This window comes from Aplosporella prunicola (assembly GCF_010093885.1).
Source record: "Aplosporella prunicola CBS 121167 unplaced genomic scaffold K452scaffold_5, whole genome shotgun sequence".
Taxonomy (NCBI): domain Eukaryota; kingdom Fungi; phylum Ascomycota; class Dothideomycetes; order Botryosphaeriales; family Aplosporellaceae; genus Aplosporella; species Aplosporella prunicola.
In genome coordinates this window covers 876,570-900,734 of record NW_022983533.1, presented here as the reverse complement: position 1 = coordinate 900,734, position 24,165 = coordinate 876,570, and the positions used below count along the sequence as shown (strand labels likewise).

The following is a 24,165-nucleotide window of genomic DNA, read 5'->3' as shown; positions in this document are numbered from 1 at the left end:
ACAAAAACAAACAAACAAAACAAAACAAAACATAAACATACAAATCTTGGTCTTTTCGCTATATGGGGGACTGAAATTATAATATGTACTGTACCTTTCGACAATATATTATTGTAATGATGTGGTTGTGTGTTGTTGTTGGTGAGGGTGAGGGGGGGTTGATTTGGATATATGCATGTCCCGTGTAGGTGGTCGTTGCTGGGCGGTGTTGTGTCTCAAGGCACGAGCACGAGCATGTGTGTCTGTGTGTGTGCGTGTGCGGTGTGGTATGCATATACGAAGCTATATATATATATATACACAATACATATACGAGGGTACAAAAACACGGCATTAACGAAGGCGAGAACTGAAAGTGAAGGGGTAGATAGGAAGTCAGCCATGCGCCTACGTTAGTACGGTATCACGTAGTGCGAGCAAACGACCACTGCCACCGCAACAAACTCCCGGTCATGTCCGGGGATGGACCAAACCCGCCATCGGCCGCAACCACGACCGACGTCCCAGCAGGACAGAGCGCTAGCTCCGTACACCCGACAGACGGGTTCGCATACCCGCGCAACCGCCACTTTCGCATATGCACACACACCTCTTCGAGTATTTTATTTTAATTTTCGATAGCCCTGGCTGCGCCCGCAGCCACGCGCTTGGTATATATAATAACCTCGACCTTGATCCGCCACCACGTGCTTGCTCGCTGTCAATGAACCAACCAAAATCGCCTCGAAACGCTAGCCTGATCTAGTAGGGGAAGAAGTAGGAGAGAGTGTGTGAGATGGAGAGGAAGAGAGAGGGATAGAGGGATAGAGAGCATCTACACGACCTCCTCTTCTGGATCGGGCTCGTCCAACACCTCCTCGACCTCCTGATCGTCCACATCCAGATCATCCGCATCCATATCGACGTCCCTTTCCTCCTCGACGGGCGGCAAGACGCCGCCGTTGGACTTCAGCGCCGCGACCTTCGCCTGCGTCATCTCGAACACGTACTGGCCCAGGTGCTCCACGCCCTCCATCTCCGTAGCCGCGGGCTCGTCCGTCAGCAGCCGCTGCGTCGGGTGCATCTCGCCGGTGGCCAAGGTCAGCTTGTCCGGACGCTGCAGCAGAATGTCAAAGGCGGGCTTGAGCTCGTACGACTCCTCGAAGACTTCGCGCCGGCCTAGGATGTACAGGCCGAGGCGGGCGCGGGACAAGGCAACCGTGAGACGGCGGATGTCACGCAGATAGCCGACACGCGCTGTGCGCACGAGCGAGAGGATGACGTCTAGGTGATGTTAGCGTGTAGTCGGTAAAAAAGCGATTTCATCGTCAAGACTTACAGTCATTTTGCTCGCCCTGATACTTGTCCACCGTCGTCACGATCCGTGGCATCCCGAACAGCCTGTTCTTCGCGCAGCGATGAGAGAGGACATCTCTGATCAATGCACGTTGTCCGGCATACGTCGTCAGAATGGAGATCTTGGACGCAGGATACCCAAGCAGACGCATGTACATGAAGATGGCCACGGCGTACTCGGCTTCGCCCAAGTTTTGGATGAAATGAGGAGTTGGCTCCATCTCACCGCGGCCCTTGTAGTCAGGCACGTTGATGAACTGGTAGTCATACCTGAAGCCAGCGTTTGCCTTGAGGAACTCCGGCGTCGACTCAACGCTGGCCAAGTTGCCGAGCTTGGGGTAACGCCACTTGTATAGTTCCGCTAAGCTGGGCCTGGCGCGACCTTGCTGGTCAAGCATGACCGTGGGGACACCGAGTCTGACGAGACGAAGGAAGAGCGACTGTTCGAGGTTGGCATACTGCCTAAATGCCAGGTTTTGGATGACCGGGGAGTTCTGCAGGTGATCACCACAGAGAACCACACGCTGCAGGGGCAGCTCGCCATCCTTGGGGTTTTGTAGCGCAAGCGGAATAAAGTTCTCTATCTCTGTGATTTGCGCAGCTTCTTCCATGATGACATTATCATAATGGAAGCCTAAATTGGCAATTTCTTGCCTCCGCATGGCTGCGTGGGTCGATGTCATGGCGACAATCCTAGCTTCCTTGACCAGCAAGTAGTTGGCCTTGTCGCGAGAATGGCGCAGGATCTCAAACGGCCGAATATCGTCCAGCTCCGTAAAGATCTTCTCCACGTGTCTGTAACATCCAGCAGCGATATCCACAAGCTGTTCTCTCGAGGCATCTTGCGGGAAGAGAGGTTGGGGGGCGTTGGAAAAGTATTGATGGAAGGGGAATTCGGCAACAAGTTCCTCGTTGCCTATCTCTCCCGCCTCGACCTTGTCCCAATATTTCGTCCAGACAGGCTTGACGTAGACCTGGTTGAAATACCCAGCGGTCTCACAAGAGTTGCCGTGTGCACCGGGCGCGTTAAAGTTGGCAGCAAGACGGTTTACCTCTGCGAGGTACATTGCACCTCGCTCGAGGAAAGATTCCACACGGCCGTGCTTGCTGTAGCTGACGTCGGTTTCAAGTTCCTCTTCGCCGTGTCCCAGCCGCAACAAATGACGTTCGTCAATGTCCAGCGCGACGATCTTCTGGAAGAGTTGGTTGAGAGCTTGGTTGCTGTGGGCTATGAGCAGTGTGCGCTGCGCGGGGAAGTTGTGGTAGATGTTGTTGATGATCTGAGTGGCGACGTCTGTCTTGCCCGTTCCAGGGGGACCGACAATGACTGTTAACCCAGGCTGAGTGCCAGCAGTAATGGCCTCCGTTTGTGCAGGCGTGAAGCGGACGGTGTTGAGCTTGGGGGCATCTGTCGGGTAAGGACCCATGTTGGCAGGCTTGTAAGTAGAGATGCGAACAGCTTTGGGCGTGCCAGGCGGAGGCTGCTCCTGTTGCTCCCGCCTACGCTTCTTAGCAGGCCGAGCAGGAGGGGCTCCCTGCTCTTCTTCAGGAAATTCCAGAACGTATGGCGGGTTCAGTCTGTCGGACGAGCCTTCCGCGGGCTCGACAGTCTTGCCTGGTAAACTCTCGGTGAGGTGTTGCCAATCCAAGAAAGTATCACGGAAGTCGATGTTCTTCAGACGATTCGGCAAGCGCTTGTAGGTGGCACCAGCAGGATCGCCGTAACCCAAGAATACTTCCTGGAGCCAAGAAGGGGCAGGGATATCAGATAGCGTCAAGCGTCTGATAGATTCCAAAACAGGCTTGAAGTTGTTCTCCCGGCCTCTGCGCCGCACGACCACGTTGATGGAGTCGTAGACATTTGCCAGACCTTTGGCAACGCGGTCCATGTCTTCTTGGTAAGCCTTGGCATCGAGCTTGAGCAACAGCCGACGTTGGCGGGCTCTACGGCCCTGGCCATCCTGTTGGTGTGCTTGCTCGCGAAGCGGCCGTCCGTTGTCATCCAGAACTTGAATGACTTCGGCACATCGTAGATGCCTCAGGCCTATTTTTTCAGCTTCGTTCTGCGATTTGCTGCCATCGTTGATCCCAGAATCCTCATCGGTAGGGTCTACACAGAGTAGGAAGACCACATCATCAGGACGGAGGGCCTCCCATTCTCTCCGGATAGCCCAGTTCAATCGACTAACGTCCACAATCACCTCAGCCTGGACTTTTGATGGAGCAACTTCGCCAACATTGGGCGGGGCCACGTCGGTAATAGCAGGCTTCGAAATCGGCATAGCCATCCTTGAGAATCCACTAAACTGTGCAGATCCCCGAACATTCTTACGTTGCAGGCGCTTTATCACATCTTCCATGTCTTTCCTGATCTCATAAAACGTCTCGGCGCGGTGCAAGATGAACGATCTCCAAAGAAAATCACCCATGGTGAGATATTGAAGGTTCAGCTTTGGTATTGCTAGCGGCCTGGATCCATTGTAGGACTCGCTGACCACAAGGGATGGGTTGTAGAGAGTACTTTCGGTTGGAAAGATTTCCATGTCCCTAACTGAGTCTTGGAATGTCGGCCTCTTCTCATAGATTGATGTGATTAGTTCAACGTAGAAAGCCCTATCCTGAACCACCAATGAGGATTTGGGATATTCAGTCCTGAAACCCAACAGCTTGCAGAGCTCAACCATTTCACTGTCCTCTAGAGCTTCAAGATGGCCCTCCAAATCCACACGGTTTTCCAAAGATCCGTAGTTTGTCAAGGCCAAAATCTTGAGTTTTTCGGAGAAGTGCTTGATTGCCGTCCGCTGAATTTTCGCCAGTTTAGCGCAATGCGCCTGGTGATACTCGGCAGGTGATTGCTGGTGACCAACTTGGTCGTCGATCGGAAAGAGCGTGTAGTGCCGAAGGAGAGCGAAAAGATCCCGGAACAGGATGTTGTCGTCGTCATTGCAGACGGGGGAGAGCCAGATGGCAGGCAGGATGTTCACGTCCTGGAGAAGAGCGTTGACGTAGCGTCGCGTAGGCAATTGGCTCTGTAAATCCGCAAGGAATTCTACGAAACGTTCGCAGTACCGCAGGTTATCGGGAATGCGCAATGCCTCGGTGTCGTAAATCCGGTTTAAGAAGTCCAGCAGCAGCGTGAAGAGCCATGACCGCTCGAAGCGCATTTTCGTCTTTCCCTGATCATCTGCGCCATCATAACGTTTCGCCGACGCTCTCCAAGCTTTGCGCAACATAAGATTCTTCTCGAGCTTGTCCTCCCTCGTCGCATCGCTATGAAGGTTGTGCCAAATGCCTATCGAAACCAGAGGCGCACATTCCTTCCGGATCAGGCCACTGTCGAGGGATTGGAAAGCGCCAATGACGAACAGAATCAGGTGCGTGCGGACCTTGAGGGGGAGAGCCGCATCGACGGTCATGGACAGGATACGGCGGAAAAAAGAGGCGAAGTCCGAGGGCTTGTCGGCAAAGAGGTCCCATGACGGCAGGTTCTCTCTGCGCTTGATGTTGACGAGCAATGCCAGCAACAGGACGTGGTGGTTCGAAGAGTCCGGGGTGTAACCGGGCCAGAGATAGCTGCAACGATCAGCATTGAGGTCGGCGGGCGCGGGGGGGGGAAGCCTACCTTTCGAGCAGGTGCAGGTTCTCGAGGATCAAAAGCGAGCCAAAGGCAAAGTCTTCGGCCTCGAGCTGGTCCCACAGCTCATCCTTGACGACATTAGGCTTGACCTTGGGCGGCTTGGCGGCGTCGAGCCAGTGGGTGCGCGCAACGTGGGCGTAGTGGGAGTCGCCATGCAAGTCGGCGACGGTAGGGCGCGCAGAGGCGACGGGGCGGGGGCGTGTGTCGGTGTCGACCTCCATGGTGGTCATGGTGGTGGCATCGCGTGGAGAGCAGGAAGCTTTGGGTGACGCGCTTGCCTCAGCCTTTTTTGGCCGAAGCTCGCGCGGGCGGGAAGCTCTTACTCGGCTTGGCGCGAATCACGTTGGACTTCATTGCTATGACCGACAGCCCTTCCTCCGCACCCCATCACCACCAACAACCCCACCACCCCCCAATTCCGCAATGGACGCCCCCGAAGTCCGGCCCAGGCAGGTCGTCCCGGCCAAGAGGCTCAACACCGACTACCCGGTGCGCTCTCCCGCCCCCGCTGCGAGCCCAATGGACCGCAATCCGCTGACCATGTCCTACCCCAGCTTATCGACAGTGACCCGTACGCCTCCCGCGCAAACTACTCCTCCACCTTCACCTCCCGCCGCTGACACGCTGCAGTCACTTCAAGCGAGTCATTGGCTATGCCCGTCCCTCGGATTACGCCGTAGGCGCGGCCACCACCGTCGCCGGCCCCGCCGCCATGCTGCTCATGGAGCGTGTCGCGCCCTCGTACGTCGGCCGCGGTGGCTTCCCGCCCATCATGCGCCTGACGGCCGGTGTCGGCCTTGTCGCCGGTTTCCTCATGGTCTACCAGCGCTCCATCTGTACGGCTGCCTCCCGCACCCTGCAAGACGGTTTACTGACATGATGGGCGCAGACCGCTTCTACGGTGTCACGGAGAACAGGCGGGAGATTGACATGGACATGAAGGAGATGGTCGGCAAGATCAAGCAGGGCCAGTCTCTGTACGGCGAGTCCTCGCTCACCGAGCACATCCAGGGTGTCTCCTCGAGAAACTCGAGGTACTCTGCTGTCTTCCAGCATGTGATGCCCTGGTTCAACTTTGTCAACCACAACCAGGTGCGTTATTGCTTTGGCGATTGAATTGATACCGGAGCGGTCACTAATTTGTCGCAGCACGGTGTGGACACTGCCAAGTACTACCAGCAGGCCGAGCGCGAGCTTGCCGCTGAGGGCAAATAAGCAAATCAATTTTGAGCCTGACGTGAGAGAAGAAGATCAACTGACAGCGTGACAAAACATTGATCTGCGAGACTGGCATGTCTCGATTTAGCAGACATTGCTGTATATAGGTTTCATTAAGAGGCGTTTCGAATTCACCAGCGGAAATACACATCAAAATGCGACCAGGCAAAACCTAGGACGCGAACAAGTGCACAGGCCTTGATTTGTAACTCTAAAACTCTTGGTTTTCAGCATCCAATGTTTCAGTTCGTGTCGTTCACATCCTGCGACAATCTGGCTACCTGTGCGCTCATCAGCTCTCAAATAAACACAGTGAAACTCCCGAGGACTGGTCAATTTGATAGTGTTCATCTACTACCTTCGGAGGGGTAGGCACTGTTATAATATACATACCCCTCGTGAGCAAGTCACCCATCCAAGAGCGCGGCCTCTAGATCTACCTACGGAGTGATCTATAGGGAGCGTTCTAAAGGTACCGCACGCATACTTACCTGCTCCTATAAATCGGATAATGATCAATTTCGGAGCGACTTGAAAAGCTTTCGTCTCTGCGAAGCATCACTCACCGTAGGGATGTAGTAACAATAACACCCCCTCCGACTGTGGTGTAGCGTGCGGTTGTGAGCATGCTCAAACGTGCAGCAGAGATCAAACGTCATCTGGACAGAGATCGATTCAAGTAGTGACAAAACCCAACCCGACAGCTACATCAACAATACATCAATCTCACCATCAAATGGTTGTCCCGCCTACATTTGAAGCAGTCTGTATACACGGGCAGAACCGATCATTATCGATCCAACCACGTTTCGAACCATACAACTACCAATAAGAAAACCTAGCATCCGGAAAACGCCAGCGACTACGTATTTACTTACCATCCGAACTTTTCTACAGAAACATTCACCCTCCGACCTTCACCCACCAAACGACTGCACGTATTCCTCACATCCCTGTTCATCCCATCCGGCCCACTAACAACCACCCCAGTGCTATCATGCCCCCCATCACCCGCAGCATACCGCTCAACCCACTCCCTTACCACACGGCTGACGTCAGGGCGGCCCTTCTCCTCCGTCGGATCCGGCACCAGAATATCCGCTCCCCACTCCCTCAGCTCATCCAGGCGCTCCTGCGGCAAGCAATCCAGATGCGCCCGCGACCTCACGACCCAAAGCAGACAGACCTTACGAGGCACGGCGGCCGGCCCGCCCCGCAGCGCCTCGACGTCGGCGGAAGCCGGGTTCAGCAGGGCCCAAAGCAGGGGAAACGCGACGGCGATGCCGGAGCCGCCGGCGACGAGAACGGCAAGCCGCGCGGGGCGCAGGGTCGCGAGCGGGCGGGCCGAGCCGTACGGCCCGTCGAGGCGGACGCGCGCGGTCGACGCCGTCTGCGCGTGCGTGACGAGGTCGCGGGTGAAGCCGTCGCGGGCGCGGATGAGGAGCGAGAGCCAGGCGTGCGTCGAGGCGGTGTCGGAGGGGGCGGCCGAGGCGATGGTGAAGGGGTGCGCTTGCACGAGGTGGCGGCGGCTGAGGGCGGGGACGGTGACGAAGACGTGCGCGCCTGGCTGCCAGCCTTGTGCTGGGCTGTGCTGGAGCAGGCGTTGCAGCAGTGTCGGCGCTGGTATGCTCCAGTTGTCGGAGAGCATCACTGTTTCGCCGTCTTTGAGGATGCGGAGGTCCGCGCGGAGAGTGGTGGATTTGATCAATAGGCGGAAGAGGAGCCGGTCGATTAGGAATATGCCCAGTGCTATTCCGACGTAGATGCGGGCTCGGCTGTGATGCAGGAAGAGGAGGACCAGTGCCGCTGTTTGGAGCACGACGTGCAGGCATAGGAAGAGTTCGTAGCAGCGCTGGCGGAAGCTCCCAAGTGACGTGACATATATCAACTCATAGGTAAAGAAAGCCCCAATGCCCGGAAAGATCACCCGCGAGAGCACGAATCTGGCGAAAGTGAATCCGAGCGGGTGGAGCAGCGTATACCAAACGCCTAGCATTCCACATCCATGTATGAAAGCGAGCAAGCACATAACCTCACCCAGGCGGCGGTGAAAGATGTTCAAGGACTCGTACGAATATCCGGTAAGCCAAGAGATGGGCTGGTTCTTGGCCGCAAAGAGATACAAGACGGGCAAGTTTGCGACAAAGAGTATACCGGCGCGGTCTGCAAAGACGAACAGCATCGGGATTGACAGTGGTGTGCGGTAGAACATGTAAAAGACGTTCAGCCCAATGAAGGCCGAAATGACAAGAGTGGCGCCGTTGGAGGGCAGAGTCTTGTTTATCACCGGAATCGGACGAGGTTGATACATGAGCCACGCATATATCTTGTACAAATCGTGAACCAAAAGATACTGTTTCTTCGTTCCTCTTTGGCCTCCTGACAGCAAGGGGGCCCGCTCGTCCACAACATCGTCGGTCTTGGGAGCATCCGGCGGAGTGGCTGTCCCCTCGAGGGTGCTGCTCGACGAAGAAGAAGCAGCACCGCCATCCTCGATTGCAGCCAGAACACGCGCTTTCCCAGCTCTTGTCACAGCAGCTCGGCGCTGGTACGCTCTCCTCAAGACAGCACTCCACTGCGCCAGCGCAAAGCCAAACAGAATGACCAGCAGGACAGCGTTATACGTAAGGAGGAAGCTCCTCGAGTACAGCACGCCCTCGACCAACTTCCGGAATCGCGGATCTTTGCCCGGGTTTGCGCCAAACTCGTCGCTTATCGATATTGTCGTGGCGTCATCGAGAGGTGCGCGAGAGGAGGCGCCCGAGGCCCGAAGGGCGTGCTTGATGGCGGGCTGGAGCCAGGAATCCGAAAGCCCGTCCATGTAGAGTGGGTTAGGCAGTAGAGAGGTTACACTCGATTAGCGAGGTTGTACGAGGCAAGAGATTGCGCTGCGTGAGGTGGGGAGGTCGACGAACGGGTAACCGATGCGCGTCGACCGGGGGGTCGGGCGCGAGTCATGGCCTCGTCCGTCCCTCTGAACCGTGTCAATCGCTACCGCATATTGCGGGTCCTATGTTTGTGGCTGGAAGAAATAATTCAGAAGAGTTATATATAGTCCTCGGCAAGGACATTTAGACACGGTCATATATGGAGGTATGTATAAACGTCCGTCACTTAAGATATATATAGTATGCATATGTTCAAAGACTTCCCCGCCAATGCTAAGGGTACCAGCTTATAGCTTGAGCTCAAGAGTGACGTGATACACGTGTATATCCATTCAGAGTACTGACTCCAATTATGCGTATATAAAAAGCTTGGTATCGATGCGCTAGTTACAGCATTATGCGAGTCGAAAATCCCAAATATAGACAGAGAACGTGTATATATAATGTTCAAGGAAAAGACAAAACAGCGCGCGCATGAAAGATTAAAACCAACTGAAAGGAGGTGCTATATTTATGATCCAAACCAGCTGGCCAAAGCCGCAGTATCTAACTGACGACAAAAAAATCCTTCCGTACGAAATATTGAGGTGTAGAAAATAAAAGGTAGGACATAGGAGAGTGTTTCCGAGGGCGACAGAAAGCCACTGGAATCTATAATGCTGTACATGAAGGCAGATATCCTTGATCCTTGGTTACCTCGAACCCTTTCCACTTTTCCGACGAGTTTACTGAACAGCAAACGATAGCCAGCCCCAACCCACCTGGATATGCCCGAGACGCCGGAAACCAGATGCTGAGCTCTGGAAGCAATGCAAAAGTCTATAGTCTCAAAAGAAAATAAGGATGGAATGAATGACTAGGAATAGGCGCGGATACCACGATCAAGCCTATTCCTCCCTGGCGATCTCGTAGAAGAGCATGTAAACTTCTTTCTGCATCCCCAGAACCTCGCGAGTCTTGCTCTCCTTGACTTTGTCGTCGCTGATGCGCCACCAGCGGTTGTCGCGTTTCCTATGCGGCCTACGCTTGTTCACTGCTTCAGCGATACTCTCCGCCTTTGACGCCGCTTTCTCGCCCACAGCACGCAGTCGAGACGGCGACCCCGCGGCCTTTACTTCGCCTGAAGTCCGGTGGCGCAGCGTGGTGGATTGCGCGTCCTCGGCGCGGGAAGTGGAAGTCGGGACTGTTGGTGTAACCGGTGTGCGCTGGCGCCGAGATGATCGCGAAGATCCGGAGGAGGCCGACCTGGGAGGGGGATATACAGGCGAAGGCAAATGCTCGATTTCGTCCTGGGATTGGTCGGGCTGATCGCCTCTAATTGAAGGCTTGGGACTCTGCACAGCGCTCGTCATGGCGCTGGGATTCGGGCTCCCATGAATACTGTACACGCCTTCCGTGCCGAAAGAGTGAGGCGTAGAGAAGGGCGGAATAATGACTTGGCGGCGGAAGCTCTCGTAATGTCCACTATTATGGCCACCTTTGTGGGTCACAACACCGACAAGATTGTACTTCTTCTGGTCTAAGATGCCGCCAAGAGGCAGCGTCTCGGGGAAAGCAACCTTGGCCATGTTCTTGGTGGAGTAGTGGCCATAGTTTCCGGCTGTGTACACAGAACGAGAGAGATGAATGGCGAGAACTTTCGGGAATGCGGAAATGCGCATATGCCGTGCTATGCGGCGCTGGGGGGCGAGACTGGTACTCGGGAGCTCAACGTCCGATGGAGGCTTCTCGGGATTTTGTTGCATGGCGGTGCGAAGCTTGAGAATGTCATGCTCAAGTCGCAAGCGCGCATTTTCATCCTTGGTTTTCTCCAAATCGGCCTGCTTGAGCTGCACAGCGTGCTCGAGCCGGCAGTATTCGCACTTGAAGTCATCAATGTGCTCAATTTTCAGTATGCCGTCGAAGCAGCTGTTCAGCGTGGTAGAAGATTGCTGGGGTACATGGAGAGTGAGCGTAACGAAGTTGGACTTGGTAGGCTTCGGCTTGAAATGGCACGTCAGACATTCGATTTGGGACTCCATTTCACCCTCAAAAGGAAACCCTTCCTCGTTCTGTGGCTCTTCCGCATCAGACACGTCGTCGTCGTCGTCATAGTCGGGCTGGTCGGACGCTTTGGGATCCGATACATTCTCGATGTGTTTCGGACCATCCGGCGACCGGTTCAATCCAGCCAGAGAAACGTTCCTTCGCCTGGCTTTTCTGCGCGCATTCTTCCCGGCATGATATTCCTCGCAAACCCTCTCCGCAACAAGCTGCAGGAATTCCTGCGCATCCTGCTGCTGCCTGCTTATCCTCGAATGGAATGCCTGTTCGAGCGCGCCGACGAAGCCTTGGGCGGAGATGGTCTTCCGGTAGAGCGGTCTCTCGTTCAGGTTGTCCAAGACCTCCTTCAGCGCGCGGGTGACAGTGCCCAACTGCAAGCCATTCAGCTTGACCGCCGCGATGTCCTTTCTGAATTCCTCGGCACTCTTGCCTTGGTCTGGGACCTTGTAGACGTCGGCGCCGTCCAGGTTCCGGCGGTGAATCTCCCTGATCAGGTAGAGGCGCAAGTAGGGCAGGCCAGCCAGGGCCTGGAGCACCGAGTTTATGAAGCAATCGTTGGCGGGGTTGCTGAGGCCGACGACGCCCTTCTTGCGGGTGGCGGAACTGGCGGAATCATCGTCGAACAGAAAGGTCGGACCAAAGACGTAGACGAGGGTGATGGCGGCCAGAGAGGCCCCGGCGGCGTACGTGGCTATAGTCAGAGGTTTGTCGGGCATGATGTGCTGGACTGCGCCGTGTTGGCCGGGGCGGCGGGCATGAAGGAGGGCTTGCACACGAATAGCAGGCAGCGTTCGGACAAGGCGGGCGACCCAGTTCCAATTCCAAGGACACGAACAAGCGGCAGCAGATCGACTTGCTAACTAATTGCACCCTCTGTGCTCCCGCGCGGCCTCGCGGCCTTGGCTTTGCTGCCGGCCTGCGGCCGTGAGCATGGACGGGCACCCGGGGGGCCGCGATTTTCGGCGTGGAAAATGCCGAAGCGCAACGCGCGCGCTATTGTTACCACCAGCTATTGAAGCACCACTCGAAAACCCCCCACCCGCACCAGCAATGGCCGCTGCTCTCCGCCCCTCGCTGCTGCCCCAGTGCAGCTCCTGCACTCGCCGCTTCGCCGAGTTTGGTCTCGGCGGTGTCTGGAGGCCCTCGTTCCAGCAGCAGGTGCGCGGCAAAAAGAAGCTCGTCAACAAGCAGCAGCCGCATGCCATCCCCGTCAGGCTGCTGAAGGATGTCAAGGCCTTTGGCCGCAAGGGTGAGCCTCCTCTCTCGCGGCGCGGGAGCATTGGCTGACCGTCAATTGCTGCGTAGGCTCCATCGTGCCCATCCCCGCCGGCATGATGAGGAATAACTGGTTCCCGGCGCGCACCGCCGACTATGTCACGGCCGCCGAACAAAAGGAATTGAAGGTCAAGGATATCAGTGTCGAGCGCGACTACCTCTTTGGCGTCGAGGACGAGACTGCCGCGGCGTCGGGCGCCGCCGTGCTGGACATGCCCAAGGTCAATCCGATGGATGTTATGCGGTTGAGTGTATGTGCACGGCGCGTAGAAGAAGGGCATCACACAAGATATGCTAATAACGCGATTACAGCCCGACCGGTCCATGGAGCTGATTGACAACTTCATTCCTCCCCGCCTCGATTTCAGCCGGCCAGTCATTGAGGCGCCAGCGCCCGAGGCACCGGCTACTCCTCAACGAAGCCGGGGACAATTCTCTTCGGCTGCCGACGTGCTCGCTGCGGCGTCAATGGCCGCTGCCAAGCAGAAGCCCGAGGAAACGGCCATCCACGGCTCCGTGTCGACGTCGGACATTGCATCGAGCATCAAGGCTATGCTGGCGGACAACGAGGAGGCGTCGCGCGTGGTGTTGTCGGAAGCGGATGTGCACTTTATCAGCGGTACGACGGGCGAGGACACGGATCGCGTGAAGCATGTGGGAGAGTTTGAGGTGGAGATTAAGATCAAGGGCGCGGACGAGGGCATCAAGCGACGGGTGCGGGTGAAGGCGGCGGAATAGTGTTGTACGTGGAGATGTACGGCGGAGGTGCCACGGGGATGATATCAGAGTGAGGAGGGAGATCGGAGTATGGTGATTGGCGGAGATGAAACATATATGTGGAAAAGATGGAAGGTTGTAGAAAGAAAGCCGAACGATGAAAGAAAGACAAAGACAAGACATCCGAGGCAGCGCGAAAAAGGCCGCCCGACACGCAGTATGTACTTAGGGTAGCTAGACCCTTGAAACGAGGCTTGCGGATTATTGCGGTCAGGCAAGGCGTAGGCAAGGCGTGGGCAAGGCGTGAGCGGCAGGGCCAGGCACACGGACGGAGACGGCAGACGCGCAGTCAGGATGTGGTGCCCTCATGCCTTGTGGTGCGCAGTGGTGCTCCCACGGGCTCCCTGTGCTCCTTCTCGCCGACACAACGCCGGTCGCCAGTCGCAGCTGCCCCGCCGAAAATGACGCTTGTTATGAAGTAATCCTCTTTTGCCCCACCCCTCAACCATCGTCCCTCCACACGTCACCCAAACTCACGCCTCACAGCAACCGCAGATTCTGCACCGCTGCACCACATCGTGTGAGTATCTCCCATTCGCTGCCCGCCTGTTCCCTTGCCCGCGGCCTTATCCCGGTGATGCAATTGCTCCACTCCCCTCCTTCGTCGTCTTGGCCGAAGCTGAAGGGACACAAAAGCGAGCAACTCCCCCCTTTCCCTCTCTTCCATCTGCATCTTGATACCCTTTCACACATTGCATTAACTTCTTGATCCTTTCTTCAGACCTCTACCAAAAAACCACATCACCTACATTCATCATGGGTTGCCAAGACGTTCTGTCCCGCAAGACCGGTGTCATCTACGGCGATGATGTCCTGAAGCTCTTCAAGTACTGCCAGGAGCACAAGTGTAAGTCACTACATCTCAAACTACATTCCATAACCTCGACGCTGATCTCGTCTTCAGTCGCCATCCCTGCCATCAACGTTACCAGCTCGTCCACCGTTGTTGCCTCTCTCGAGGCCGCGAGGGACAAGAAGTCCCCCATCATCCTCCAGACCTCGCAGGGTGGTGCCGCCTACTTCGCTGGTAAGGGCGTCGACAACAAGGACCAGACCGCCTCCATCCAGGGTGCCATCGCCGCTGCCCACTACATCCGTGCCATTGCCCCCGCCTATGGCATTCCCGTCATCCTCCACACCGACCACTGCGCCAAGAAGCTGCTGCCCTGGTTGGACGGCATGCTCGATGCCGACGAGGCGTGGTTCAAGCAGCACGGCGAGCCTCTCTGGTCTTCCCACATGATTGACCTGTCTGAGGAGGAGGTCGAGTACAACGTCGACACCACCGCCAAGTACCTCCAGCGCATGGCCCCCATGAAGCAGTGGCTCGAGATGGAGATCGGTATCACCGGTGGTGAGGAGGACGGTGTCAACAACGAGGACGTTGACAACAACTCCCTCTACACCCAGCCCGAGGACATCCTCATGATCTACAAGAGGCTCTCCGCCGTCTCCCCCTACTTCTCCATTGCCGCTGGCTTCGGCAACGTCCACGGCGTCTACAAGCCCGGCAACGTCAAGCTTCACCCCGAGCTTCTGTCCAAGCACCAGAAGCACGTCCAGGAGGCCATTGGCACCAAGGACGAGAAGCCCGTTGCCCTCGTCTTCCACGGTGGCTCCGGCTCCTCCAAGAAGGAGTACCAGGACGCCATCTCCTACGGTGTCGTTAAGGTTAACCTTGACACCGACCTTCAGTTGTATGTATTTGTTCGCCTGAAGAGACTATGACAAGATCGCTAACATCCATCACAGCGCCTACCTCACTGGTATCCGTGACTTCGTCCTCAAGAACAAGGACTACGTCATGACCCAGGTCGGCAACCCTGAGGGCGCTGACAAGCCCAACAAGAAGAAGTACGACCCGCGTGTCTGGGTGCGTGAGGGCGAGTTGACCATGTCTGCTCGTCTCCACGAGGCCCTTGCCGACTTCAACACCGCCGGCCAGCTGTAAGCGTCCTTTGACAGGACTTATACCACGGTTGGGAGTTGGTGAGAAGTTGTTTGATGAAGTTTTATAGCCACCAGTTGGGGTTAGTTGATGTATAAATGAATCCATGACCACCAAAAAAAAAAAAAAAAACGTTTATTCAATCCCTATATTCGATGCTGTGATTTAGTGATTTCGCTGCAGACGTGTTACTACAAATGTGACTTGGTAGCTACATGTCCGAAATCATGCAAAAGCCGCAGTTAGACAGTGTACGCATGGATTGAAGAAATTACAATGCATACTGCGTAGAGTCCGTCAAGATAATGCCTTCACAGTGCCGGAGAATTAATCTAGTTCAAGTCACCCCGAGCTTGAAAAGTCAACAGCACAACGACTTCTCAATGCCCTTACAAAATAACTTGAGCAAGCCCTACAGATAGCTCCTCCTCCAGAAGCCGAAACAACACTCTCGAACCCCAATGGTACTCCACAACCCAAACTCTCTTAGCGTCCGCTTCAGCATCAGCATCAGCATCAGCATCAGCATCAGCATCAGCATCAGCATCAGCATCAGCATCAGCATCAGCAACTCCACGCCGCCATACTACATCGCACAAGATGCAGACGCACGGAAACCCGCTCCTCAGTCCACGGGCATGAAACTTTAAATCCTATTTGTTAGCTGTGAGCTGTCGTCGTCGTTGTCGTTGGGGAGGCGGTAAGTTTAGGTTGGCCCTAAGTGTGCCTACTGCCTAGGCGCTCAGCCCTACCGCTCACGCCACGTCAAGCCACGGCCTATGTAGGTGGGGCATTCCACTCGACGCGACGCCGCCGCCGCTTGCCGCCTGACGCCTCCCTTCTCCCTTCTGGCCGAAAAGAAGAAAAAGACGCGCGCGGGGACGGGTGAGGTGGTGCCATGTCAGGTCTTTGTGAGGTTGTGAGGCTTTTTTATTGTGTTTGAATTTTTTTTTTTTTTAAATTTTTTTTTTTTTCGCGGTTGCAGGGGGCGGGGTGCGGGTGCAAGGGTTGAAGGGGGAAGAAAAATTGGTGCTTGGTCAGGTTAGGTCGGGCCATTGTTCTTTGGGGGCTGCTGCTGTGAGCATGGCCTGAGAGAGTGTGTGGGTGGTGTGATGGTGTCTCTGTCTCTGGTGAGGGACTGAGTGAGAGTGGGTTGCTCGTGCACGGTATTGGTGTCAGCGTGCCATTGAGCGAGTTAGTGAGTGAGTGAGTGAGTGAGTGAGCAGTGGTGTTTGTTGTTGTTGTTGTCTATAAGGGCGCTCTGCCCTGGCTGTGTGCCTGGCAGTGGCTGGGCTCTCCCCCAGGACCCTTCGCGCGCACTCCCTGCGGAGGATCTGTGGATCGCTGCTAGCTGTCTAGGTCCCTAGCTTCTGGCTGTGCTGGCAGGTAGCGGGGGTTTGGGTTAGGGTGGGATCGGATGGGTTGGCGGGGAAAGTCGGAGGGGCTGGTGGCTGGCTGGCTGGCTGGCTCGGTAGGTGCGCTGTGTTGGGAAGATTGTGGGAGGGGGTGCTTGTTCAGTACGTGGTTATTGTTGCATGGTGCTTGATTAATTGATTGCTTGCTTGCTTGCTTGCTGATGGTTGATGCTGCTGGTTCTGGTGTTGATGCTATGGAGGGAGGGAAGGAGAGGGGGAGAGAGTGGGTGAGAGATAGTGTTGAGTGGATGAATAGAACTTTCTGTCTGTAGGTCCATCGGATTCGATGTTCGTATGTATTCTCGTCTGCCTGCGTGGGTTGAGAATCGAGAGTATTCATGTGGTGTAGTATGAGGGCCGGGCTTTTATTTTTTTTACACTTGAGTGTTGGACTGGTTAGATTGTAAATTGCTGCTGTTTCCATTGCATCGCTGCTGCTCTAATCATTTTTTAGTTGCGTTGAATTGGGAATATAAGCGGTATTTGGAAGAGCTGGCTTGAGTTGGCGTGAGTTCGTTATTATTTGATGTGGCGTAATGAGTGCGTTAGAGCATTTGGTGGTGATATAACTTGGCTGATCTGAAACAACCACCATGTAACTATGTGGAAGACAAACACAAAACGGTGTTGGCTGAATCGGGATTGGAATTTACTGCGCCTGCATTAGCTTGAGGTTGCTCCTCTGAGCGGAGCACAGAAGTGAGATTGCAGATCTGAGGCGTTGCTTGGAGCTAAATCTTGCCGGACCGGGCCGTGCCATTGGGGACGATGTACGTTCCAAAGAGAAACAATGTCTTAGTAATCCTTGCTTGGATAGTGAGCGCACTGTGGCACTGTTCCTGGACGCTAGTTGTCCGCGGTGGATCCAAAGAGACAACCCCTCTTTGCCCACCCTGGTCACCCCGCAGTTTTACGTACCCCAGACCACCCGTTAGCGCAGGGACACGGACACAGTGCCAGGTTGGCGCTCCCTGTCAGCGGACCCGTGCTGCACCTCGTGAGAAACGGTGGCGCTGTTGTCGGGCCATCATGTAAGCATAGGGCGGACAGGGCACGTCCTAGGAACAGGGAGCGCGAGTATCTTGGCCCTGCTTTTCCACGTGGTATATGCTGAAGGGCAATGAAAAAAGTTGGTGGGGTTGATCCCGTTGTATCGATGACGTCTTTGCTCAGCGGTCATTGCGGGGATGATCGTCAACACGTCAACTGGGGAAATGGAAGGAGAAAGATAAATAGAAAAGAACTTTGTAAAATCTTCCAGAGCATGAATAGTGGCCAAGATATATACGTACTATTGATATCATAAGATCTCCATTAAAATATCTCCCACCGCTCTTGCGTTCAAACTGCGCTACTCTTCCTTGCAGCTCTTCGGCTGCGGCGTCGTGCAAGGCTTTGATTGATGGTTTCAACTGCCTTTTCTGTCAAGCATGTTCTGTGTGTTGAACCGAGCGGTGATCGGCAACTCCTACGTCAGAAAGTCGGCCATCTGCTGTTGGACGCGAAGTAGACGGAACCAAAGCGATTGTTGTAGGCGGTTTAACCTATTATGAGGGGTGGACAAGCCCATGCCGTAGCATAATAGCGAGGTTGATCTGAGCGAGGCGCTCTTAGTGGTACTATCTTGGACAAAGAAGAACGCCATGCGAAGAGGGGGGGTTGACGTTTAGGAAGTACGACTTTTCTGAAAAGGAAATAGTAAAAAATTCGTGACAAACGACACAGAAAATCTAAATCATAGCAAAAGGTAAGTAAACTCACGAATCTGTAGCAGCAATATCATCTTCATGTTAGTTAGAATAAGAGTGACCTACCTTGAGCTCGTAGGTCTGCGGGACCGCACAAAGAGTACAAAATTGCAATAAAACTGAGCACCAATTTCGCCTACCACACATCCTCATCCTAGAAAGCCACCTGTCACATAGTTACTGAACAGCGTCCAGGGAGAAGCCAAAGGAGAGCGGCATGGCGACATGGCGACTGCTACGGTAGATGGCAACGTCGCAGTGCCAGAGCGCCAGCACAGCGCCTGGAAACATGGCGCTGCGATGGCAGCCGACCAAGAATCGCAACGTCTGCTTCGGACATCAGAGAACCGTTTCTGTGGTTTTGGTGGAGGGGATTTGCATGTCTCAACGAGTCTGCCAAGGTCTGTCTGGTGTGCAAGGATGGTGACGTTTGTGTTTGTTGATCTGTTGCGAGTGATGATCGATGATCGAGACCAGCAACCGAGCCGATGTCCCGTGCTAACGTCCGTCACCGTCAAGCGAGATTCATCGTCGAGCGAGACAGCAAAGGATAAAGCAGTCTCTATAGAAAGCTCATTATCCAACTATAAACCTAAGTCGTAGATATAACTAAAAAGACCTTAAAGCATACACATACCACGAACATTTTGACTAATTTTCACTTCTACTCTATACAAGCATCGTTATCTCGCGGGACGATGAATCACGCTTGATGGTGATGGACTTTAACGTGAATGAATCTAAGGCCTCTCAAGTAAAGACATCCTAAGCATATAACTTATTGAGATGAACTTCGAAACTTCCCCCATATTCATCATCATCGAATAAAGTCGTTGCCTCTATTCGTTAACATCTACACTACGTGTATGGCAACGTCAATATACAATAGCTACATCACGTGATCACTACTTCGATCTTATTCGTCTACTCCCATCCCCATCTCTATACCACAAGTCTTGCCAAGTGAATGACAGCCATACGACGAACAGTCAGAATCTGACGTATTCCATTCGTTTTCAGACAAACACCCCATATGCATTTCTCACTTCCTAGCCGCTATGATCCCATCGCCCAGTTTAAACCAAACGCCACGAGCTAAGCCATGACTACCTATACAAAACACGCCCATCATTACGTCCCAAAAGAATCCCATTTTCAAGCCGCCGCCTTGAGCGCAAAAGCAAACAGGCTATCCATCGCAACCCACTGCCTACCATTACGATCCAGATAGCCCTTCACGACATCCTTCACCGTATCGAAGCGTTCCCTATTCACCTCCGCCAGCACGCCCACCTTCTCGCTCGTCTCATCAGTGGCGTCCTTCTTGACCGCCTCTTTGGCCTTGTCCACATCGAACAGGGTCTGCAGATACAACAACTGGTTATACATCATCTTGTCCGAGAACTCGTAGCTCATGCGGCCCGAGCACCCGAGTCCCAGTCTGTTGGGACCCAGGCAACGATGGCCGTAGACGCTCATCTGGCGAGACCGCGTACCGCAAGCAGGGTCGTCGCAGACCAGCCAACCGGCGTAATAGCGCGCCGTGTGCTGGCGGATTTGCGCCTCCATCTGCGAGACGATGGAAAGGTTCGGCAGCGTCCTGCCACATGCCGCGTTACCGCAGACGATGCCGTCGTGTGAGACAACACCGGGGCTCTTGGCAAGCCCGCGGAACGTAAACTGCTCCTTACAACTGGGGCAACGAAGAGAAAGCGGAACGGAGTCCTTGAAACGGACCTCATCGGGGATCTGCGACTCTAGCGGGTGGATCTCGTGCTCAAAGCTATTGCCGGAGGCGCTGGTGCTAACGCGGTACTTGCTCGTGTCTAGCCCAAGGCATTCGGCCAGGCGGGTAATGTTTGTGCCAGCGATGGGGGCACAAAGACGCTCGACGGGCGGCAAGATTTGCTTATGGAGATAGTACTCGATGTCTGTTTGTTTGTCAGTGATTGCTAGTCGCTGATATTGTTATCATGGTGTGAGGCATACCAGGCTTGAGTCCAGAGTCCCTCTTGAGCACTTCGTCCAGAGTGTATGCATTCTTCGCCGCAGTCTCCGCAGATCCATTACTTTCACCCGTGATAACAAACGACATGACGTCCTTGGCCTTGACATGTTTACCCTTGGCAATCTGGCGAAGAGCAACTTGAACTGAGGGCATGCTGTTGGCGTTAGGATATTCCCTAGGATCCTTGCCGAGTTGAGTAAAGATGGTGTATTTCTGAGGGGGGATAGTGTATTCCCGCATCTTAACGGCCAACTCGCGGAGGTAATCATGGATCTTCTCCACGACGACTTCTGGATCTTCGCCAGACAGCAGAAAGTTGAGCAGCTTAGATGAGGTCTCTTTGGACAAGGCGCAGTATTCTCTGCGTCTCATGTCAAGACCCTTGACTTCAAGCTTCTCCATCCACTTGCCGTCGACCTCGAGCATGTTGATTGCAGCATACTTCTTCTTAGCATGCAAGAGTAGTCGGCGGAAGACGTTGTCAATGTCAATCTCCAGCAGCTTGTAGCTGTCATTAACATCCCTCTTGAACTCATTTCCAACCTTGAGGGCGTCCTGCATGTTGTCCATGTTGGTGTTGATCATGACCGAGTCCGTATCACCGTAGATGACACGAAGCATCTTGCTCTCGGCCAGGTCCTTGGTGCTGCGCAAAATTTCACGACCCTTGAAGGTGGTAAGCATGGCCAAGGGTCTGGCATAGAAGCGGGACTTGGTGTAACCAAGACAGCCGTACATGGAGTTAGCTGTTAGCTTCAGGGCCATTTGCTTAATGTCCCATGTTGCAAGCTCGTCCGTGGACGCCGAGGGATTCTTCATCAGTTTCTTGACCTCCCTTCTCCGATTTACAAGCGTTGCGATCAGCCTTGGGAGGATACCCAGCTCCTGAGAATTTGATGGTACCTCCGGCACCTTTTCATCGTCCTCGGAGATGTCGGATCGCTCCACGGTGGTGAAGCAAATGTTGAACTCCTGGATGATGCTAGGGTACAAACTGTTAAAGTCCATGACAAGGATGAAGCGGTCGTAAAGGCCCTTTTCAGGCTCAAAGACCAAACCACCCTTATACTTGTCCTTCTTTTTCGCATCTGCACCTTCTTCGTTTTCTGCCGTCTCTTCTCCGATCTTTGCCTTGCCCTTGCCCCAAACCTTGTCTGGGCAGATGTACTTGTTACGATGGAACTCGTGAAGCAAAATGTACTCGTTCCGCTCGGCCCTGGTGCCGCTCAAGGTACGTCCCCAAGAGTTGCCAGCGAGGTTGGTGAGGACCTTTGTTAGAGGAAGCATCTGAACTTTCAAGGCAATGGCGGCAATGAAATAGGTGTCAGCCTCGCAGTGCCTGAGATAGTTCATCAATCCTTCGCGATCCCTCGCCCAAGTCTTGAGCGCTTGCTCGTTGTCAATATCTTGACGTAGCTTGCCTTCGCCAAGAACGAGTTCGCACATCTCGTTAAGACTCCAAGATTGACACTTTGTCATGAGCGACTTGCCCAGGTCGTTAGCCAGATCGCAAAGCAGACGGCCAGCTGCAAGCTGCCTCTCTACGAAGAAGCTTCCGCCACCTTTGCCTATGTTTTTAGGCCATTCGCTTCGCCGTAGGCGTCCGATCCTGTGCCACCCAGGAGTTCTTCTTTCGCGTAGGCGGCTGAGTAAAACAGTGTAATCAACATCTTCCAACCTGTGGCCCATCAAGACATCTGGATCCATTTTGCCGAGAATGGCCATAAACCAGCTAAGAAGGCCTTGTTCATTCCTCTCGAGTTTGACCGTTCCTTTGTGCTTCTCGGCCTCGAGTTTGAATCCAGTTGGGAAGGCATCGCCGTTGGGTCGTATTACGGTAAAGGCCTTGCACGGTAGCTTTTCGGGAGGAGTGGTGTCGGTCAGAGACATGTTCTCATAGACCCTGGCGCTAGCCATTAGAATTTCCTGCTTGTTTTCCTTTTGGTTGAACACCGTTCTGAGAGCAATGCTCATGATGGTAAGAGGAGGCGCCTCCAGATTGTCCGAGTCTCCAAGAGGGCTGATGTTGTTTGGCTTGTCGACCTGGACTTCAAGTTTACACCAAGAAGCGTTGTTGATGGCATTGAAGTTGGCTCCATCGATCTTCAACCAACAGGGTCCCATAATGTTCTTCCATAGAACGAACTGCTCGAAAAGTGCCGTGTTGGCGCCAAAAACTTGAGAAAACGTCTCGCCTCTAAGATCCACGGGAATTGCTGGCTTGTCGTAAGGATACAGAAGCTTGAGATACTCCGCTTCTTTGGGGATGTCAGGAAGCTCGAAGGCATATTTCCTTGTGCATCCCTTGATCTTGTGCATGCCAACACGGAATTTAGACATGAGCCCGTCAACTTCTTCGTACACATCGCCCATTGTAACCTCCTCATCGGTATCGCGGCCATGCTTCTGTCGAGTCTCTCGAGGAAGGAAGTACAGCTTGCGGAGTATGTTGTCGACTTTCACAAAGCAACTGACGAAGGTCCCAGTGTGCTTGTCCTTGACCTTACCGAAAAGGCAAAGGCTACCGTGAATCTCTGTATAGTCAAGCCAAAACATTCGGAGACTGCCATCCTCTTCCACGGCGTGCTCGGGCTTGAGCTTTCCTATACTCGAGGTATCGAATGATGGAGTACTCTGGACATTCAACCGACTGGTTACGTTGTTCCAGGAAGAAGCATCGACTGCGTCCGCCGGAGGCCGAGTGGGAGAGGAACTGTCTGGGGTGGGATACGCCTTTTGAGTCTTGATTTTGGGCACAGGTCTGCTTCCTGCCATGTTCACGCCGGCAGTATGCATCCCAGATTGCCCGGTAGCCTGAGCTACCTCCATGAGATCGTCATCCTCTTCCTCTTCGTCTTTGATCGCAACCTTCGATATCTTCCGTTGGACAGCTTTCGTAACTGGCGATGATGGTAATGGCGGATCGCTCATCATAACATCGTCATCCACTGGCGGTACATAGGCGTCTTCTGGCAGCTCTACTTCCGCAGGTGGGGTATCTATCATGATATCCAAATCCGCATCGTTGCGGCTTTGGCGCGCTGTTGGCCGAGACTCGGCAATGGGGGGAGAAAGAACGCGGGTTTTGCGGCGAGTTTCGGATTTGACGGATTTCATGCGAGGTCGGGAGGGGACGTTGGTGTCGACTTCACCGAGAAGGTCTGCCATGAAGGCTGCGTCCTCAGCAGTTGTCACAGGCTAGAAAGTTAGCTTCCACGAATGCGCGCCAATTGGAAAAGAAATACCTTAGGCTTTGGCACAACAGCAGCAGCATTTGCGGTGAAATATTTGTTGATGCCATTTTTGACCTTTTCTTTCCTTTCGCGATCTTCTTCGCGCTTCCTCTTGGCTGTGCGAGCGTTAGAAGGTGGAAACCAAGAACCCGAGCTGGAGTGAAGATGCATACCGGCCTTGCCCTTCACAGGCTCATCCTCCTCGCTCTCATCAGAATAGTATTGCTGACGACCCTCCTCCCAATCCTCTCTGCCGTCGTCGGCATAACCCTCGCCGTTGTCGTCGACAACAAAGTCGTCCTCGTCCAGCCGGCCACGGACAACCTTCTTGTATCCCTCCTCATCGACCTCCTCGTAAATTTGCTTCTCCTCCTCGACTTCGTAGGAGTCCAGACGGGTTTTGCCGGCGGCGCGCAGGGCGCGAAGTTGCGCGAGCTGACTGGCTCGGGATTTGGACATAGCGGTGAATAGACCAATTACTGATACGAGTGGAAGGGTGTCATGAGCTGAAACTGGAGGAGGAGGAGCGCGGGTCGAAGGCGGGTCGGGTGGGTTGTGCTGGTGAAGAAAGTTGGTGTGGGGAGAGGGCAAAGGCGGAAAGCTGAGCAGAGTCGCGTTCCGCGAGCTTGCGCGACGCGTC

At 54.3% G+C, this 24,165-nt stretch overlaps 7 protein-coding genes across 7 annotated transcripts; 3 read left to right on the top strand and 4 right to left on the bottom strand.

The window, feature by feature from the left end:
• Window positions 1-594: 594 nt before the first annotated feature.
• On the bottom strand, window positions 595-5,206 carry K452DRAFT_244878 (uncharacterized protein). The gene is made up of 3 exons (XM_033537962.1): window positions 4,958-5,206; window positions 1,319-4,908; window positions 595-1,263 (listed from the first exon to the last, which is right to left on the bottom strand). Exons 1-3 carry the CDS (start codon window positions 5,200-5,202, stop codon window positions 815-817), a joined length of 4,284 nt encoding a protein of 1,427 aa, XP_033400880.1. The 5' UTR covers window positions 5,203-5,206; the 3' UTR covers window positions 595-814.
• A 189-nt stretch (window positions 5,207-5,395) lies between these two features.
• K452DRAFT_349450 (uncharacterized protein) lies at window positions 5,396-6,513 on the top strand (the record flags this gene model as incomplete). Its single annotated transcript, XM_033545596.1, has 4 exons — window positions 5,396-5,514; window positions 5,603-5,808; window positions 5,862-6,064; window positions 6,122-6,513. The coding sequence occupies 4 exons, from the start codon at window positions 5,396-5,398 to the stop codon at window positions 6,185-6,187; spliced, it is 594 nt and encodes a 197-aa protein (XP_033400879.1). The 3' UTR covers window positions 6,188-6,513.
• A 336-nt stretch (window positions 6,514-6,849) lies between these two features.
• On the bottom strand, window positions 6,850-9,045 carry K452DRAFT_284551 (uncharacterized protein). Its single transcript, XM_033539958.1, has one exon. The coding sequence runs from the start codon at window positions 9,009-9,011 to the stop codon at window positions 7,065-7,067; it is 1,947 nt and encodes a 648-aa protein (XP_033400878.1). The 5' UTR covers window positions 9,012-9,045; the 3' UTR covers window positions 6,850-7,064.
• Window positions 9,046-9,965: 920 nt separating this feature from the next.
• K452DRAFT_221924 (uncharacterized protein) lies at window positions 9,966-11,837 on the bottom strand (the record flags this gene model as incomplete). Its single annotated transcript, XM_033536536.1, has 2 exons — window positions 9,966-10,125; window positions 10,174-11,837. 2 exons carry the CDS (start codon window positions 11,835-11,837, stop codon window positions 9,966-9,968), a joined length of 1,824 nt encoding a protein of 607 aa, XP_033400877.1.
• An 881-nt stretch (window positions 11,838-12,718) lies between these two features.
• Window positions 12,719-13,388, top strand: K452DRAFT_284549 (uncharacterized protein; the record flags this gene model as incomplete). Its single annotated transcript, XM_033539957.1, has 1 exon — window positions 12,719-13,388. A coding segment is annotated over one exon (416 nt), but the record flags the coding sequence as incomplete, so codon positions are not given.
• Window positions 13,389-13,623: 235 nt separating this feature from the next.
• K452DRAFT_265846 (uncharacterized protein) lies at window positions 13,624-15,262 on the top strand. The gene is made up of 3 exons (XM_033538767.1): window positions 13,624-14,020; window positions 14,078-14,870; window positions 14,926-15,262. Exons 1-3 carry the CDS (start codon window positions 13,930-13,932, stop codon window positions 15,122-15,124), a joined length of 1,083 nt encoding a protein of 360 aa, XP_033400875.1. The 5' UTR covers window positions 13,624-13,929; the 3' UTR covers window positions 15,125-15,262.
• A 4,046-nt stretch (window positions 15,263-19,308) lies between these two features.
• Window positions 19,309-24,102, bottom strand: K452DRAFT_356464 (uncharacterized protein). The gene is made up of 4 exons (XM_033546050.1): window positions 23,699-24,102; window positions 23,538-23,641; window positions 20,274-23,490; window positions 19,309-20,215 (listed from the first exon to the last, which is right to left on the bottom strand). The coding sequence occupies exons 1-4, from the start codon at window positions 23,982-23,984 to the stop codon at window positions 19,440-19,442; spliced, it is 4,383 nt and encodes a 1,460-aa protein (XP_033400874.1). The 5' UTR covers window positions 23,985-24,102; the 3' UTR covers window positions 19,309-19,439.
• Between the last annotated feature and the right edge of the window lie 63 nt (window positions 24,103-24,165).

Excerpts from the sequence above, each read along its gene's own strand:
- K452DRAFT_356464 (XM_033546050.1), bottom strand. The coding sequence starts at position 23,984 with ATGTCCAAATCCCGAGCCAGTCAGCTCGCGCAACTTCGCGCCCTGCGC. Across the intron at positions 23,642-23,698 it reads GCCTGTGAAGGGCAAGGCCG|CCAAGAGGAAGCGCGAAGAA; the intron begins GTATGCATCTTC and ends ACGCTCGCACAG. Across the intron at positions 20,216-20,273 it reads GGACTCTGGACTCAAGCCTG|ACATCGAGTACTATCTCCAT; the intron begins GTATGCCTCACA and ends ACAAACAAACAG.
- K452DRAFT_244878 (XM_033537962.1), bottom strand. The coding sequence starts at position 5,202 with ATGACCACCATGGAGGTCGACACCGACACACGCCCCCGCCCCGTCGCC. Across the intron at positions 4,909-4,957 it reads AACCTGCACCTGCTCGAAAG|CTATCTCTGGCCCGGTTACA; the intron begins GTAGGCTTCCCC and ends TGATCGTTGCAG. Across the intron at positions 1,264-1,318 it reads TCAGGGCGAGCAAAATGACT|ACGTCATCCTCTCGCTCGTG; the intron begins GTAAGTCTTGAC and ends AACATCACCTAG.
- K452DRAFT_284551 (XM_033539958.1), bottom strand. The coding sequence starts at position 9,011 with ATGGACGGGCTTTCGGATTCCTGGCTCCAGCCCGCCATCAAGCACGCC.
- K452DRAFT_265846 (XM_033538767.1), top strand. The coding sequence starts at position 13,930 with ATGGGTTGCCAAGACGTTCTGTCCCGCAAGACCGGTGTCATCTACGGC. Across the intron at positions 14,021-14,077 it reads GTACTGCCAGGAGCACAAGT|TCGCCATCCCTGCCATCAAC; the intron begins GTAAGTCACTAC and ends TCTCGTCTTCAG. Across the intron at positions 14,871-14,925 it reads CTTGACACCGACCTTCAGTT|CGCCTACCTCACTGGTATCC; the intron begins GTATGTATTTGT and ends CATCCATCACAG.